The sequence below is a fragment of the Elephantulus edwardii genome, unplaced genomic scaffold (genome assembly GCF_000299155.1).
Source record: "Elephantulus edwardii isolate Elephantulus edwardi_28Jun2011 unplaced genomic scaffold, EleEdw1.0 scaffold00038, whole genome shotgun sequence".
NCBI lineage: Eukaryota > Metazoa > Chordata > Mammalia > Macroscelidea > Macroscelididae > Elephantulus > Elephantulus edwardii.
In genome coordinates this window covers 6477970-6497508 of record NW_006399788.1, presented here as the reverse complement: position 1 = coordinate 6497508, position 19539 = coordinate 6477970, and the positions used below count along the sequence as shown (strand labels likewise).

The 19539-nt window shown below is 37.8% G+C and overlaps 1 protein-coding gene across 1 annotated transcript in view; it reads right to left on the bottom strand.

Annotated features, from left to right (window-relative positions):
- Positions 1 to 8709: 8709 nt before the first annotated feature.
- PIWIL2 (piwi-like RNA-mediated gene silencing 2) overlaps positions 8710 to 19539 on the bottom strand; it is a 143366-nt gene continuing 132536 nt past the window's right edge. The window contains exons 20-22 of the mRNA XM_006884830.1: positions 10878 to 11131; positions 9563 to 9670; positions 8710 to 8866 (exon numbers count right to left, since the gene is read on the bottom strand). Coding sequence (XP_006884892.1) covers positions 8710 to 8866; positions 9563 to 9670; positions 10878 to 11131 — 519 coding nt within the window. The remainder of the gene's footprint in view (positions 8867 to 9562; positions 9671 to 10877; positions 11132 to 19539) is intronic.

Genomic DNA, 19539 nt, shown 5'->3' with positions numbered 1-19539 from the left:
CTCTAGTATGTGAATAGTACAACAAAACTTTCACAAAATTTCCTTACCACATGCAATGCACTATTACTAACTTAAAAATCTTTTAGAAGTGGCAACAAACCTATGAAACTGATTTTATGTCTCCTTACTGGGTTATGATCAATTGATTATATGGCTTACAATGTATTTCTCCTCTTAAAATTATTTCTCTAACTTCCATAGACTTTAATATGTCTTGATTACAAGTGACTTCTTTTCAGATTCTTCATCCTCAAAAAGTTATCTTGCATGTAAAAAAAAAGTGTGCTGAATCAAAGAACACATCTGCTCACCAACAGTTTGATATTGAGCAATATTTAAAGAAAGTAAGCACAAAAATCTGACATTTTTGTTGCAGTTTTACTTAAAGTATCACAGAAACTTGACGACTTCTAGATTTTCTAGATGAAGTTAAACGAGGGGAGATACAGGTGGCAGCTGACTATCTCCGGGAAGGGGAGCTTCAAAGTTGTGTTGTTTCCTTTCCCAGTAAGTTTGCATTTCTGCGGTCTGATATCCATCACAAAAGACTTTCACCTTGAGAATGAATCCTAAAAACTGATAAAGTAATCATGTCCTGGGGTTCATATCAGACGTAAATGACTCAGAAAATCATAGCACCCTCCACAGTTTGGGTAGACAAATTAAGCAACTCTAACAGTAGGGTGGTGCGGATCTCTCTTTTTCAGTCTTTAACTGTCAAATCAGCTCAGGGCAATGCTGGGTTTGGTTAAATTGAGCTTTTCCTACAGCCTACTGGGAGATCAACAGCAAGAGAGTTGTGCTGCCAAAGGCAGAGCTGCTCTGATGTTTCGAATTCAGCACATCTTCGAGGGAGAAAAAAGTATTAGTAGTGCAAGCCACTAAGCCCTGCTCCACCAGGGGATGAGAGACAATGTATACCTCTATCCACCCAGAATCATGTCAAAGAGCTCATATACTAGTATTGCTGGTATCCAACACTGTCCACTAAGAGTGAGAAAACCTTTATTGTGCTTGTTAGTTGCTTTTGTTCCTAACCCACAGTTCAGGACAATGGGTGCCTAGATTGTCTTTGACATTGTAGTGTTAAAATAACCATGAGTATACACCTACACCTGTTCATACTGCAGTTCTTCTTTAGGATGTTGTTGTTGATTGCCTTCAAGTAGAGCACGACTCATAGTGGCCCTATGAACAAAAGGCGTGAAGCCCAGTTTCCGGAGGCATGTTGTTAAGGAAGTGGATGTCACTCCGGCTTCTAAATTCCTTAGGATATACATCTAGTAATAGGATTGCTCAATCAAATGGTATCGCTATTCCCAACTTTGTAAGGAAGCGCAAAATTGCTATCCATAGTGTTTGCATTATTTTACATTCTCACAACAGGTTTGGACAGTTCCAATCTCTCTCCATGTGGGTAGGGTTTTTTTGCATTAATAGATCACTTACTTATATGAATGTTCAAAATCAGGAAAGGATGATGCATCCTGTCTCCATACCTTTTCAATCTATATGTGGAACATTTCATTCAGAAGGATGAATTTTATCAGAAGCTATGTGCCATCAGGACTGGAGGAAGAGTCATCAAAAACCAGTGTTATGGAGATGACACAGCGATGCGTGCTGAAACTGAGGACCTGAGGCATATGCTGCAGAAGGTCAAGGACTGCAGTCTTCAATAGAGATTGAAGCTCAACATCAAGAAAACAAAGATTCTCACCTTTGAACCAACTGGCAGTATCATGACAGAGAAGAGACTGTTATTAACACTTTTGGCCCAGCAGTCAGGAAATCAAAAGTTGAACTACACTGAGAAGGATCTCTCCAGAGTACTGAAGAGCAACGATGTCAGTCTGGAGACTAGGTGCATCTGATCCAGGTCATGATCTTCGTAATTCCTTGCCATGCATCAGAAAGCTGGACAAGATTAAGGATAATAGAAGAACCATCTATGCCTTTGAGTTGTGATGCCGAGTATTGAACATACATATCATGGACTGTCAAGAGAACAAACGGGTCTATCCTGGAGAGGCTTGAAACCAAGCTGCACCTTGGAAGCAAAGATTTTGAAGCTCCATCTAACATACTTCGGGCATTTTACTAGAAGGGAGAGAGGCAGCACAGGAGAGGAAGACCCTGGATGAGCTGGATTGACACAGTGAATGGGATAATGGGAGGTGTGTCAAAGACAATGAGACTAGCTCAGGAATAGGGCAGGATTCTACGTAGGGTCACTGAGTCACAGGCAATGCAAGGGCACGTATCATCATCACATGGGTATATTTAGCTTTTCTACTTACTCATCTGTTTCAGCAGTTTGTGTTCTTGTATGAATTAGTTTACTGTGTCTAAATTATCTAATTTAGTGACATATAGCTGTTTATAGTTCTTTATAACCTTTTAATTTCTGCAGTGTGATTATGTACTTTTTCTTTACTGACTTGTTTTCTTCTTGATCAAATTAAGAATCAGTTTTAGTTCTGTTGATTTTATCTAATTTGTTTTCTATTAATTTCTGCTCTACTCATTAAAAATACTCATTTTTCAAATCTTTTTTTTTAAATTTATTCATTGTTGCATTTTCTATCCTTTTTCCCCTCTCAAAACCATCTTTATGTTAACCTTTGAATGAGTTTAGCTTAGAACCAAATTCTAAGTTATTTCGTAGGAGACAGACAGATCAGCAATCACCTCTTCTGCAATTTACTGCCTCTGAAAACCTGCTAGAGGGTCTGCTATGAGTAGGCTCTGACTTGACAGTCCATAACAATTATTTTTTTGTTATATCATCCAATATGGCAAATGTGTCATGTGTATTTGGCTTAAATATCCCCTTGTTGTTGCTATTAGTTGCTACAGATGAATTCTGAATCATGGTGACCCCACGTGTGTCAGAGTAGAGCTGTGTGCTCAAGACTGTGACCTTTCAGAAGATCTCTAGGTCTGTCCTTCAAGGCACCTCTTGGGGAGTTCAAATGGCCAAGTATGTAAGTGTTTATGCCAGCAAGGGACTCTATACCTTCATCCTATGGCATCTCTTGTAGTTAATGAGAAGCTGGCAGCTCATTTGACTCTTTCTGTAATAAGTCTTTTCCACCTCTGGATTTTTAATATTTTGTCTTTGATATTCTGTAATTTCACAACAGTATAACAAGAAGTGGAAGACTTGGTGGCATAATCTGTAGGGAGTCACACTGCTAACCCAAAGGTGGCACCTTCTGGCAGATCACACTCATCCAGAGTGCCACAGGGGAAAGGGCAATGTCCTGTCTGAATCGTGGCCTACCAAAAACCTGCTGGAAGATCAGCTAGGAGTCACTTTCAGCTAGATGGCAAGGAGTTTCTGAGTTTGAGATATGTAGAAGCAGATGTGCTTTTCCTAATGAATTTCTTCAGTTACAGAATTGTACTTAATTGGGGGGAAAAATCTCAGCCTTCATTATCTCCCATTATTATTACTGTCTGGCACTCATTCTAATTTAACCGACTATGATATATATTGGGCAAATGGTAGACCTTTTCATTCTCACCTTTCATCCATTGTTCGCATCTGCACCTCTCTGTGAAGTAGTTAAAGAGCCCTGGTAGCACACCTCTTGGCTATTAATTAACCAATGGGGAGGCATCTGAATCATTTGAAAGTCACCACAGTCACAGTCAGTTTCCATAAAGATTGCAGCCCATAAATACTATGAGGCAGTTTTACTTTGTCCTCTATGGTCATTATGACTGACCCAATGAACAAGAAATTTGAACCTTGTCCTATCCTGTGCCATCATCACTTCTGACACACTTGAGCTGATTGCTATAGCACTTTGTCAATCCATTTCATCAAAAGCAGTCTTCTCTTTCTCTGACCATCCACCTTTCCAAGCATGATGTCCTCCTCCAAGAATAGCCTCTTCTAGAACATGCTCAAAGTATGTGAGATGAAGTTTTTGTCATCTGCCTCCAAGGAGCATTGTGGCTGCAAATCCTCCCAACACACATCTGTTTGTTCTTCTGGAATCAACGGGAAAGTAATTTTCTCTTCCTCAGCACCACAGTTCAAAGACATCAATTCTTCCGTTATCTTTATTCATTTTCCAGCTCTCAGATGCAGAGGAAGTGATTGAAAAGATCATGGGCTGAATGAGTCACACCTTACTTTTCAAACTGACTTCTCAATCACTGCTTCTCAATAATTTGGAGAGGTCCCTGACAGTAGACTTGCCCAATGCAGTACATCTCCTGATCTGACTGCTAGTATCAAGGATGTTGATAGTGGATCCAAGTAACATGAAATAGCTGAAAACTTCAATCATTTCTCTATCATGATGCTTCTTATTGGTCCAGTGGTGAGATGTTTGTCTTATTGATGTTGCGACACAATATTAAAGGCTGTAGTCAGATCTGTGACAAGGATTTCAAGCCTTCCTCACTTTGAGCAAGTTAGGCTTGACGTAATACTACTGGATGCTCTTTGTTGGTTTGTTTGTGGGGTGTCTTTTTTATTATTATAATCCAACTATTAATTTTTGCTGACCAAGGCCTTCCAACAGTCTTGGCTAGTCTGTTATTTCAATATATTATGATCCTTCAATTGGCAGGTAATACAGACTACTCCTATCTGTATATGGCCCAGGCTTGGGGCTATCTGTGATTATCTGCTTATCCCTACCAAAAACTAACTAAACTATCTCATTCCATCAAGTCAGAACTGGCTTATAGCAGTTCTCTAAGGCTGTAAAATCACAGGGGTGGAAATTGCCTATCTTTTTTCCTCAGAGGCGCTGATGGATTGAAACTTCCAGAGAGGTATGACTTTCAAGTTAGCAGTCATTCCCTATGGAATATGCCACCAATATTGCTGGTTAACAGCAAGTTTCATTCATTCCACCTTATGATGCCCGGTGTCAATTTTCTAATCCCCTTCTAGGTTCTAACATACTTCATTCAGCTGATTTAACTCTAACAACTCTAGAGCTCACAGGTCAGAGGGCACATCTTCTTTTCTTAGCTAGAATGAAAAACTTCAGTGTCCCTATCCCTGTATTTTGTCCACAATTCTGAGAGCTGGCTTTGTGTTCCCTTTCTTTCTTGTGCTTGGGTATATCCCTCCCACATTCCCTGTTGTTCTCTCCAATACAGATACATTATAAAAATTTCCCCCCACTATTCTGGTCAACATCTCTCTCAATATGGTTAGTTCAGTCTCTCATATTATCAGACATCTTATTTCCCTTTTTTTTTTCAAGATTTAAATAAGCTTTATTGTTACAAGTTGGGTCCCCCAGCAGGGCCTTCTTTCTATCTGTGGTCCCAGGATGTCACCGGAGACATCAAGAGGTCATGATTGCAGGAGAGGTAACTGAAGGACATGATTCAGGGCTGTCCAGCCAGGAATGCAGAAACATGATTAGATGGTCGAGGGGTGCTCAGGACACAGTGCAGGAGAGGACGGTCCCCTTCATTCCCGCTTCTTGTAGCTCTCCAGGCATGACAGGACCCAGGCCAGCGGCACAAGGAAACAGATGAAGCAGGCAGTGAGCCCGATGATGGAGTGTATGACCCCGACCTTCTCCTGCGCTGGCTTTGAGTGGACCTGGGCCCAACAGACCCCTCAGCAGCAGCGGACTCAGCGCAGACATAACAGCCCGGTGCAGACTGCCTATTTCCTCATTTTTAAAGAAAAAAGTTAACTTCAAATAGGAAAAGTTATGCAGATGATTAAATAATACTAGATACACAGGTAGAAAAGAAAGTGGTCTCAAATAATTGCAAATCATTGAGAAATTAATTTCAAACCCAAATTTTAAAGTTTTCAAGAGAAGAAATTAGTGATTTCAAATACTCCAACGGCAATATCATAAATCAGTTCTGGAATATTTTATTAAGTTTTCATTACTATTGTTTTATTGTCAGAATTTTTATGAATCTGACCTTTATTTTTTTATCTTTGGAGGCTGGGAACATTACATATAAACAAACATATCCAACTGAACATCTGAGAATAACATTGGCAAATTATGAGCTGGTTCGGCTTGCAGGAACTGCAACACACTGTTAAACATCAGGGATCACGTATATCTAACAAAATGCTGCCAAAGTAAAAATCCTCTGGTAGCACTGTACAAAAAATCAGGTTATTTTGTTCCTAGAATGAGTTTCTGAAGTATTGTATTCTTTAAAAATGGTATTCGTAATAGAGGAGTTGTAGTGTTCGAAAAGGATATACTGGCAAAGCAAGGGTGCTTTGGGAAAGTATTTTAACAAAAGACATACAAGAAAATATACAGAGAGATGGGCAAACATTTTGGAAAAAAACATTTTCTTCAGCTAACAGATATAACTGTGTAATACAAAAGGTATTTTTTAAACACACACACACACACACACACACACACACACACACCAGTACTAAAAGAAACTGTTAAGCTTCTTTTCCAAGAAGCTTCATTTCTCAGCTTAAAAATAATTACCTGGTTACTAATAATGGAGCTGCATCTTATGTGCAGAGTAATAAATGAATAATCTTAACACTTTCAGAAAAACAAGAACTCTTATCAATGTAATAAATACTGACAGTTTAACATAACCAAGCATTTATATAAATTTCTTATTTTCCACTCTTATTGTAAAACCATTTGGCATTAAAATGAAAAAATTAGGAAAGGACAAAAAGGGAGAAAACTACCCAGAAATAAGAAGTGAAAAAAGCTGTCTTATATTCAACTATTTGTTATATAAGACAAAAGACTACCAGGAAATCCAACTTTGTAAGAGAAATTATAAAAACATTTCCAAAGAGAATCAGAAAACTTCTCTGTTGAAAAGGCCAGTGATTGAATTTATTTGATTTAGGGTATTTAAATTCCAGGTTCCAGCCTCACCATGTCTTGAATCCCATATGAAAGCAGAAATACCCTTAGAGAATAACATTCCTATTTCCTCAGTCTATGCTGGTCTTCCAACAAACAAAAAAATCTATATAACATTCTTGGTTTTCTTTTTCTAAGGGCTTTTTAAGTTAAAATTTATCTTCTTATACACTGTCATATAAAATAAGATGTTCCATTTCAGCCCCTATCACACCAAGCAGTGAAGAAAAAAAATGTGAAATGGTTAAATAAAAATTACTTTTTAAATCCAAAAAAGCAAATTAAGCTAGAATCAAGCTGAAAGAAATTGGAGGAAGATTTAAACACTCAATACTCAAAGCTGCTGAGTCAGAACAGACTCAGAGCTGAGCCCTCCAGAAGGTTTACAACGCAGTCAACTACATGGAAGGAGATTGCCTATCTTTCTCCACAGAGTAGCTGGTGGATTCAAACCGCTAGAGGAGTGACCTTTGGGCTAGCATTGCAATTTTCTATGGACTACAGGTCCCTGAAGATTTAAAAGGGGCCCAGAAACTAAGAACATAAAGGGGGGCGGGGAGTAAACTGGAGAACAAACAAATCCAACAAACACTCTCTCTCTCTCTGCTTCCCAAAACCCAGAGGCATGGTGGTAACTTTCAACATTCTCCTATCTGAACTTTGGCAGGAGTCTAATGTTTTCCAAAGCCAATTTCTGGAATTCTTGACCTGGACTCAGCAATGTTCCTAGCAAAGTGAGTCAACAGCCAGAAAGAGGTTATTGTGCAAGGAAAAAGAGAATTTCAACTCACATACATATATAAACAGGAGTGGAGATCACACACTCGGGAGGAAGGTACAATAAAAATTTCACACCCTGTCCTGAACTTTCCTACCTATTGATTTTCCTTTCCCATATTCTCATTCTTACTTAATAAAACTGAAATTTAGTTATTAAATGTAACAAAGGCAAAAGAGTATGAGAGTGTGTGTATGTGTGAGTGTGGGGGTGTGTGTAACAACTGACATGTACAGAAAAACTTCATTTAAGATCTTTCCAGAGATCTAGGATGTACTAAAAACCTCTTTTCCAATCTATGTCAAGTCACAAGTGTCATAAACACATTAAGTTAGCAAGGTTTATTATCTACACCATAAACTTATTTACAACATGCCTTTTCAACCCTGGTAGCAAACAGCAATATCTAATTTAAAAGCACACTTCACAAGTTTTTTTGTTTATGGTGGGGTTTTTTTAAACATTTTTTTTCACATTTAAATACATTTAGGTATTTTAGAAGTCAGAATATGATCATATTTGTATAAAATGCTCAGAGCTTTCTAAAATGAGGCTGATTTGATAGTTGTGGTCTTTTTAAAGACATTTTAATGGCAATTATGAGTCGATTCTGACTGGATAGCAATGAGTGAAGGGCCTGAATGAAGTAATTATTTCAAGAAATTTGCAATTACTTCATTCATTATCACCTCTAGTGCCAAAAATGGTAATCCTTAGTAAACACGAATTATAGGTCTAATGAAGGCCCCTGCAGGTTTCCACAGCTCATGTTGGCTCTGCAGATTCTAAAGTTTCCCTGTACAGACATGCATATACAATGTAGCTCTACTACCTCCATCTGCCCTACAAATGCAACAAGGCAATTTCCAGCTGCAACTTAAAACAGAATTTGCTTCTTGGAATAAGGCTTAAAAGAAAAGGGGAGAAAGTGGGGGAAGTTATCCAACTAGAATGAAGAACAGGAAAACACCAACACAAAAACTCCACATCCACCTCTGTGGATCCTGCAAGAACCATAGCTGAGTTCAAGAATCTAACTTCTCCTACTGAGTCAACATCCAGTCTGTCCAATCACAGAAAGAACAAGTTCTCACACAGCTGGATGGCTGGTTCATGATGCAAAATTTGTCCTGAGAGGAAAGCTAACTTGTGGGCATATTTGCAAGGTGCTGGAACTCGGATGGTACCAGGCCAATTCCAGTACATGTGGCACAGTTTGAAAGTCAACCTGCAGACCAAGGAAAAAAAACAGGAGTTTTATCAGCCTCCATCCTTAATTTGGGGTACAGGTATATGACATAGCATACTTCATAAAAAAAACTGGCGAATTGAGGAATACATGATGTATCTTTTAAAACTATAGCTTAGAACTGTTTCTATTTCAATTATTTTTCAATTAGAAGCATAGGGAAATCCCTTCAGCTTATGTGTTCCTCAATTTATACATTAAAAACAAGGTAAACACAAGGAGAAAAATAACTTGCCATCAAAGAAGACAGCAGAAAGCTAAGTACCCGGCAGAGTAACCATATAATCGAAACTCAAGGTTATTGGGTTTTTTAAAATGGCTGTATACCATAGTCACATGGAGTCGTCTTTTTTTTAAAAAAAAAAAACAACAACCAAAAAAACCTAAAAACCAAACAAGCCAACAAACCATGACTATCAGGGCTCCATTCAAACTTGAATATAAAATAAGATTTTTTAATTTTATTTTTAAAGCCTGGTTATCAGTACTTTTTAAAGCTTTTCAAGCAATTTTTAATATACCACCATGATAAACAATCATTGCTCACAAAGACATCATGAGGAAACTCAAGGAGTCAATATTTCTGGGAGAGTAGGAACTTCACTTTAGCTGCGGGGTAGGGGACAAAATTCTTTAAGAGTGAGAAAGAGCAAGGTTGCAGATTGGCTCACTCACCTCTGCATATGATCAGGGCTCAGGTTTGCAGTGTTGAGCACACAGACATAATGTGTAGGAATGCCACAGCCTTGTCGTACATGATGGGCAAGAAGGTAGAAATCCACCCTAGTATGAAAAAAACAAACTGACAACACAGACTGGACAGGCTAAAACAGGAAAAGCTCCTTCAGATCATTCTAATTCCAAAACTGATGGATGGCTCATAGAGGTTAAGTAACTGCATCAAGGACACAAAGTGGCCAGATCAAAGTAGACTTCGGGTTTCCAAATTCAAAAGGTTGTTTTATTTAGGAATAGAGCTAGACACAGCACTATCTATGCACACAGTATTAAGTACACATTAACACAGGAAAAGAATGTATGTTCAATATTTTATACTTAAGGGTTAATAGCTTTGTTATTCATTTTAGTAGTTTATAAAAGTTCTGTTGTTTTTAAACCTTTTAAATAATTTTTCTGAGAACTGGATGAAAATTTACAGAGAAAACTAGTTTTCTAAACAACTGATTGATTATACATTTTGTTTTGTGGCATTAGGTATAATCCTCACAATGGAGTAGCGCTCTTTCCACTTTGTCTCAGCATTTCCATTTGTCCTTTTCTCCTATCCCTTCCAGCCTACTGAGCTTTGTCCTTGGGCAAATACTGCCCTTTTGATCTACTTGAATGTTCTAAGAAGCACATATTTCCCCTGTATACTGTTCACCTTTTAAGTTTATAATTTGGTTGCTTCAAGTTCAGTCATGGGGGCAAATTCAGTGCCAGGACGGAAGAGTTTATAACAGCCACAAATCTTGGGAGTTCTAGCACTTTTTACCACATTTAAACAGTTTTAAGCTTTATCTTTTAACAATAGAACCTCTCTACAGAAGAGGTACCAAAGATTCCATAGTTCATCTCTCTCCACACAACTTCCCATTCCAACACCTATGGAAGAGAGAACTTTCCCCCGTGACTCAACTTTCAGTCAAACAATAGATGCTTATTATAAGCTGGACAGTAACATCAGGAAGATATTCATTCCTTAGTACACTCACTCAATTATACTAGATAAAAATGGCAGTGCCCGGGGTGGGGGGGAAGCTCAGAAGGCAGGAAGAGATACAGGAATAAAGAGAAATAAAAATCACAAGGAAGAAGTGGGGAAAATGCTAGTATAATATAGGAACCGAAACTAATATCATAAATTATGCATGAACAACTGAATGGAAAAACCAAATTCTCTGAAAACTTTCATTAAAAGCACAATTTTTTTTTAAAAGAGAGTAACTTCACAAACTCATCCTTTTTCATTTTTTTTTCTCTCACTTACCATTCACAACTTGTTATTGTATGATCTACCACAGTACCAGGAGAAGGAGTCATAAAGTGCTCAGTAGCAGCCATGTAAAGATTCGTGCTGATTTTCTTCTGTACTACAAACACCACCATCTTGGGCTGATAATTCTCAAAAGCTTCAAAACATTTCTGTAGCTGAGGAATCTCATAGTTGGCAACTGTCTTCAGTTGGCCATCAGACACTCCATCACGATACACCACTATCTTCTCTGGGAGACAATGGTTTACCTGAAAGGACACCTTAGATGAAGTAAATCATACAGTTCTTGAGCCAAGTGACACAGCAAGATGTTCATGGCAGTAGATCCTTTGATAGGGGAGCCCAAAACTACAGGGTCTGGAGAGATATAGGGAGAAAAGCTTCTAATAATTTCTAAACGTCCTCAATGTATGAAAGAGGCTTGGTGGTGCAAAAGTTTTGTAAGAAAAACAAAATAAAACAAAACCCAACTCTGAGTCAGGGGCATATGGCTTATCTTCAAACAACCTTCAGTTAAAAGGAATGTAGGAAAATTATGGGCTGAATCATCTTTATTTTTTAACTCTAATTAATGTCTAGGTAAAGAACAAGGTTAACTACAGAGAAATTCTATTATGTGACCACATAGGCTACAGAAAAAAAAATTCCTCAGACATTATACAAGATCCAAAGTTGCTAACAAAATAATCTTTTTCTAACATTATTCTAAAACATAGAACAGTTCTACTATAATACTTAGCTACAGCCATGATTTAATTGTTTAAGGACCCATGTAAATGCAAATACTAATCTGAGTCAGGTTGAAGAACATTATAAAAGCAAAAAAATTATTTTTTTCTCCATTAGACAAGTTCAATATTTTAAGAAAACAAGTTCAGTTTCATTTTAAACTAGAGCTTCCTTTTAAAGTATTTTTGTTCCCAATTTAAAAGAAATAGGAATTATAGGTGAGTAGAATTCATTCTAGTGAAGCTTAAAATTCCACTCAAAAATCCAAAATTATCAGTGAGTTAAATGGGTATACTTTGGGTACAGTCTATACAAGTTATCCCACATAATTTAAGTCTCAAAGAATTTTTTTAAATTTTGTTTTATTAATTTTAATGAACATTTACAGAGATTTCAGATTTCCATTCATTCATTGTTGCACATTTCTCCCTGCCCACCCCTCCCCCCCAGTTCGCTCCTCTCTTTGAAAAGTAAAATTCTTTCATTGGTATACAATCCGCCCCCCCCCCCACAACCGCCTCAAGTACACTCCACCCCCCGCCACTGCCTCAAGTACACTTTATGCAATCTTCATTCTGGACTCTTGTGATAACCATAATACCCTATCATATATCGCTTTTAAATTGTTCTCTCCCTCATCTGTTTCAATGCAGTATACATAATTTATCCAGTTTTTCCTCAATCTTACCCCAATCCTGATGTCAGTCCCATTCTACAACAGTGGCACCATGCAGTATTCGTCCCTCTGTGACTGAGAGATTTCACTCAGCATAATGTCCAATGCTGCGTAGTATTGCATTGTGTGAATATACCACAGCTTCGTTTGCTGATGGGCACTTGGGTTGTTTCCAAATCCTTGTTACTGTGAACAAAGCTGCGATAAACATGGGTATGCATATATCTGCTCGGATGTCGGTTATGGTCTCTTTAGAGTATATTCCCAGTAATGGAATTGCTGGGTCAAATAGTATCTCTATTTGCAACTTTTTGAGAAAGTGCCACACAGTGGTTGCACCATTTTACACTTCCATCAACAATGAATAAGGGTTCCAGTTTCTTTTTACACTTCCACTAACAGAGAATAAGGGTTCCAGTTTCTCCACAATCTCGCCAGCGTTTGTTGCTTGCTGTTCTGTTAAATTTTGCTATTCTGTCTGGGGTGAGATGTTATCTCATAGTTGTTTTGATTTGCATCTCTCTTAGAGCTAGGGAATTTGCTTGTTGGCCATTTGAATGTCTTCTTTGGTGAAGTGTCTGCTCATATCCTGTGTCCATTTTTCAACTGGATTATTTACCTTTATCTTGTTGTGGTGCTCAAGTATTTTATAAATTCTAGATATAAGTCCCTTATCTGACATGTCATTATCAAATACTTTTTCCCAGTCTGTGGCTTCTTTTTACCCTGTTAGAGAAGTTTTTGGATGTGCATAGGGATTTGATTCTTAGAAGGTCCCATTCATCTATTTTTCTTCTCCTGGTTGTAGATTCAAAGAGTTATTTTTAAAGCAAATTATCACCTATAATATTTTTTAAGTGTAAGCTCAGAATTTCAAATTATTATATGCTTCATTTCCCCCTAAGATACTACAAGTGCATTTACAAGGACATAATTAATCTTTATATACCAAGATGGAAATTATTATCCTAGTTTTATACATATATACATAAATATACTTTGGTTTGTTTTTATTTTTATTTTCTCTATGGCCCAGCATCTATTCTGTATCTTTTATTAACATTCTGTTTGGACACACTCTGAAGGGACTTTCCCCCAATCTTTCTCTAACCCAGCATTTCACAGTCTTGGTATTTCTGACAGGTGGGGCTAAGTAATTTTTTATTGTTGAGATGCTTCCTGTATGCTATAGAATGTTTACTAAAATTCCTGACCTGTACCTTCTAGATCTGTGTTATTTCCTGTGTCTTCTTTTGATGACACAAATCATGACTCACATAGAATCAATCACCACACTGCCACAAGAATTGACCCTGAATCCAGTGCCCGTGACAAAAAGGAAATACAACTGACAGCTAAGGAAACAAAGGAGGATGGAGCCTCTGGGGTCAACCAGCCATCCCCACTGGACCCACCTGGGAAAACATTTTGCAGTCCAGAGGGGAGCAAATGACAGGAAAATATCTTCTAACAGAACAAGAAGGCAAGCAGCTTTAACCCAAGATCACCAGAAAGGTGATAAAGTGACCTACCTTCCCCCCTTTATATCTACGCCCCTGTTCAGTATGAAGAAGCCAGGGAGTCGGCATCCAACTCCCAAATCAATAAGACAGTTGGTTTAATTACCATTGGAAAATGCTTGTCATTCCTCTGTAGCATCTGGTCCCCACTGGACCCTCATCATTTCCTTCACCTGCTCCCCCCACCAACCAAACTGTGCAGCTCTGGAAGTGCATCCCTGCCCATCCTCACCCTTCTGCCCCCAATCCTCACCTCCTTGTACCTCCAATATGTTTTCCCAATTAAAAAAAAGGTAAAAAATAAATAAAAATTAAAAAATTTAAAAAAAAAATAGAATCAATCATTGTATCAAAAAGAACTAGCCAAGACTAAATATTTCAGGAAGATGATTAAGGGCCAATAAAGGAAGAAGCTGAAGCTGCACTGAAGATATTGGCAAAAAATAAGGCCCCAGGAATTGATGGGACAGTAATTGACATGTTTCAACTAGCAGATGAATCTCTAGACATGCTCACCAGTCTATGCCAGGAAATTTGGAGGACAGCTGCCTGGCTGACTGGTAGAAGAGATATGTATTTGTTCCCATTCCCAAGAAAGGTGATGCAACAGAATATGGAAATTATTGAAGAATACCATCAGCATCACATGCAAGCAAAATACTGCTAAAGATCATTTAAAAATTACTAGAACAGTACATAGAGAACTGTTGGAGGTTCAAGCTGGATTTAGAAGAGGTCATGGTATGTCAGATGAATCTTGGAAAAAGCAAAGAAGAATGCCTATGTGTACTTTACCGACTATGCAAAGACATTTGACTGTATGTATCATAACAAATTATATCTAACATTGAGAAGAATGAGAATCTCAGAACACCTAATTGTGCTCATTTGAAACCTATTCTGAGACCAATAGAATGCTTTGTGAACAAACCAAGGGAGCATTACTACATGGTTTAAAATTAAAAAGGCATGCATCATGGTTGCATCCTTTCTCCATACTTACTCAATCTGTATGCTGAGCAAATTATTCAAGAAGCTGAACTCTGTGAAGAAGAATGTAGCATCAGGATCAGAAGATAACTCATCAAATAACATATCCTATGCAGATAACACAATCTTGCTTGCAGAAAGTTAGGCAGGCTCGAAGCAATTGAGCAGAAGATAAAAAAATAGAGCCTTAAACATGGACAGGATCTGAACATTAAGAAAAAAAAAATTCTCACTACTGGACAGATAGGTAACATCATGACAGATGGAAAAAAACATTGAAACTCTCAATGACTTCATCTTACTTAGATCCACAATCAATATCCTTGGTAACAACATCAGGAGATCAAGAGACATACTGCATTGCAAAAGGCTGCAGTCAGGGACCTCTCCAAATTCCTGAGGAGCAATGATGTCAGTTTGAGGACTAAGAAACACATGATTCAGGCCACGATCTTTTTGATCACTCGCTATGCATCTGAGAACTGGACAATGAATTATGATGACAGAAGAATTGATGCCTTTGGGCTGTTGTTAGAGAAGAAATACTACAGACTGCCAAAAGAAGAAACAGATATTTTTTGGACAAAGTACAGCCAGAATGCATGCTCCTTTCATTTCACATACTTTGGGCTATGAGAGGCAATTCCTTGGAGAATAATAGCATGCTTGGAAAGCTTGTAGGTTAGCTAAAGAGAAGACCCTCAACTAGATGGTTTAATACAGTGACTACAACAATGGTTCAAGTGTGTCAAAAATTGTGAGGATAGCATAGGACAGGATTCAGATTTGTTGTTTACAGGGTCATTATGGGTTATACTTGACTTGATGACACTAAACAGCAACAACCTAACAGATGTCAATAGTATTACATATACCCAACTGTGTGATGAACAAAAATGTCTATCTATTGCCTAGTGGAAGAGCAAAAGTGTCCTCAGTTGAGAACCAACCAGAGCCCTATATGAAGAATTTACAGATAGTTCAAGCAAATTCAATAGAAAGTTCATCCTTTACTCTGAATTTTGAGCAAAATATGAGGGGGAATAAAGCTGGAGATCTGGTTTATCACTGGTGGTGTTTCCTGAGGTCCCTGAATCTAAAGCTCCAAAGCTAACCTACTCCCAGTCCTTTTCCAGCTTGGAATTCCACCCTTACAAATTCTTCAGTCTTTCCATGATTTTGTCAATCAACTTCCAAATTGCTTAAGTTAGTCTCTTCCCTCAGAGTTCCAACTGACATACTGTGTTAAAAGAAAAGAAAATACAGAAGCTTATATCTAGAAATACATGGTTCCTTACCAAGGAGTCAGTAATAATCTAGTGCAGCAATATTAAACTTTCTAGGTTGTCTAATTCATTCTTGTTCCATAAATGACAAAATTTAAATGTAAGCACAGATCAGTATAAGATTGGTCTTGTAGAAAAACATTTAGCAATTATGTTTAAATGCTGTAATTTTCCCCCTAAACCTGATCTGCTTGACCCTTGTCATTGTCCTTGGTGCTGGCAATATCAAGACAAGTAACTTCCTTGCTTTCAAAAACCTTCCCCCACAGCTAACAATGAAGGAAAGCCTTTCCCTAGAGCTGAATTCTGAATTTGAACATCGATCTACTCTCCTTAACTGTAAGAGAATAAATCTGGACCCTGGAGGACATTATGTTGAGTGAAGTATCTCAGTCACAAAAGGACAAATACTGCATGGTGCCACTGCTGTAAAACAGAACCGACATCGGGGTTGGGGGAAGACTGAGAAAGATGGGATAAATAATGTATACTGCATTGAAACAGATGAGGGAGAAAACTGTTTAAAAGGGATATGTGATTAGGTATTTTTGTCATAACAGGAGTCCAGAGCAAAGGCTGCATAGTGGAGTGGACCTGAGGGTTGGGAGGGGAAAAAAGTGAAACAATGAATGAATGGAAATCCAAAGTCTCTGTAAATTTTCATTGAAATTAATTTGTAAATTAATTTGTAAAAAAAAAGGGGAAAAAAGGAGAATAAATATGTCACGGCTATTATTTAAGACAGTTTTTGTGTCCCTGACAATTCAGAACTTCTCCAGAGGCTGTAACAGCCAAACCTAGCCTCTGCCCTTCGTGCTAACCTACAGCTGCCACTGATCATTCACCACTGACTCCATGTGAGGACAATTCTGAAAGGATGGGATGTTTGAGCTGAATTCTGAAATGCATGTAAGAGTTGAGCTGCAATAGTGCAGAGTGCTCAAAACAAAGAGAACAGTTTACATAGGAATCAAAAGGGAGAAGGAAACCTGAAAAGTGTGAAAAATGTGTCTCTAGTATGGAGAAAGATTAGCAGGACTAGTCTAAGACCAAGCAACTTAGGTGACGCAATAGCTAAAAACACTTGACTGCTAACCAAAAGGTTGGTCACTGGAACCCAGCCAACAGCTTCACTAACCTGACAATCTGTATATATAAAGATTACAGCCAGGAAAACTCTATGGGAACAGTTCTACCCTGTCAATTGGTTCACTAGGAGTCAAAATCAACTCCAAGGCAGTTAAGAACAGTAATACGAAATCAGGCTAGTCACAGGGACAGGGGCCAGATTGTGCTGGAACTTGTATGCCACATCAAATATTTTCCAGATTTTTTTCCTGGAATCTGTGTAATAAGCCCCTTTGAAAAGATTATCCTGGTGTTTGCATTCTGGGAATTAAAAGACAAAAGAAATCTCCATTGTCATGCTAACACTAATATAAAAATCACACACACATTGTGTGTGGTATGTGCATATATATGAGAAACTATCCCATAGTGTGCAGGGAGTTGCACTGCTAATTCAAAGGTGGTATATTTCTGGCAATTCATATCTATCAGTGGCTTAGAGATGGAAAAATAAGTAATTACCTCCCATGTGATTTACAGCCTCAGATATCGAAAGGATGATCAGCTATGACTCAATGACATGATTATAAGTGTCAAAGATCATATATAAGTAGTGCTTTTTAAAAAGAATTTTGTTATTGAGAATACACACAAAATTATCACCAGCTCAACAGTTTCTACGTGTACAACTCATTGACACTAAATACATTGAGTTGTGCAACCATTTTCAATCTCATTTTCCAAGTTCTTCTTCCCTTTTTTATATTTTTTTCTACTCTCTTAACATAAACTTGCTATCCTCTAAATTTTTTAACTAATCTTTCTAGCTGCTGCCATCAATTTAATCCTATGTAGAAAAATCTTCAAAGAGCACAAAGGGATGAAGGCCAAGTGGGTGTTGTAACCAAAATAGCACAATGCTCAAGGCAGACATTCCTTAGTAGTTTAGCTTCTGTTTACTTTTACAAAGACTTCAGGGGTTTTTTTTTTTCATTTATCATTTAAAGATTCTCTCAGGGCAATAGTTCCAGAGGGTCATGAAGCCCTTATGGCTTCAGAAAAATTTTAAAATTCATAAGGATATGATGTTGCATTTTGCATTTCCCTTCTTTTGATCACCACTCTTTTATAGACTCTTTGGATAAAATGTTCAGTAAAAGTAGCTGGGTACTAATCTACTATTTTATTCTTATACCATCCATGAACATTAGCTACACATTTCATTTCTTCCTCCTACTCCAGATTCTACTTCTTTCTTTGTGATGCAGTAATTTTTAAGAAAAAAAAAAGGATCTTAAGGCTAAACATTTTGAAGACTATTGAACTAGACATCTAAATGAAGATATTAAGCCATAGATATGGTTTAGATTACCTGGGAAGGCTTCAGATGGACTAAGAATATAGAAGTGTCCTACAACTGAGGACACCTGGAAAAACTGGATAAAATTATCTAAGGGCTTTAAGATTGCTGGTATGTGTCATCAAGTGACTCTATGAACAACAGATCTGAACCTTGCCCTATATTGTACCATCCTCAAGGTCTCCAACATGCTCCAGTCCATTGTTAGTCACTCCTCAATCCATTGCCTTGAGCCTCTCCCTCTCTCTGACCCTTCTATTTTCTTAGAATGATATCATTTTCCCAAAAAGTGGATCCTTCTGACAACATACTCAACATATGTGATTTGTTTGCTCTTTTGTCAGTCTATGAGATATTTAGTGTCTTTCTCAACACCAATTCAAAGGTTTCAATTCTTTGGTCTTCCTTATACACTTGGCAACTTTCAGATACATAGGGAGCAAATGAAAATACTATGGCTTGTATCAGGTGCCCGTTTGTCTTTAAACTGACATCTAACATTGCTCTTCAGCATTTAGGAGAGTCCCTTGATGGCAGATTTTCCCAATGCAATACATCTTTTGATTTCTTGACTGTGGTTACCAGGGCGTTGATTGTGGATCTAAGCAAAATTAAATGGTTGAAAATGTCAACCTTTTCTCCATCATCATGATGTTTTTAAAAATCCTCAACAAGTCCACGAGAACCAAAATCTGACCTTAAGTCTGTCCCCACTCGAATTTCAAAACCATTTCAGGAACAGGTTTGAGGCCTTGAGCACCAATAAGCGCAGACCAAATAAGCTCTGGGAAGATGTCATGAAGAATGCAAAAGATCATTACAAAGGCTGAAAAAGAAGGAAAGACCAAGTTGGATGTCAGATGAGACTTTGAATATTGCATTAGAGTGCCGAGAAGCCAAAGCTAAAGGAAAATAATCAAGAAATCAGAGAACTGAACAGAAAATTTAAAAAGGCAGCTTGGGACGACAAAGCAAGACACTATAATGAAATGTGCAGAGAGCTGGAGTCAGAAAATCAAAAGGGCCG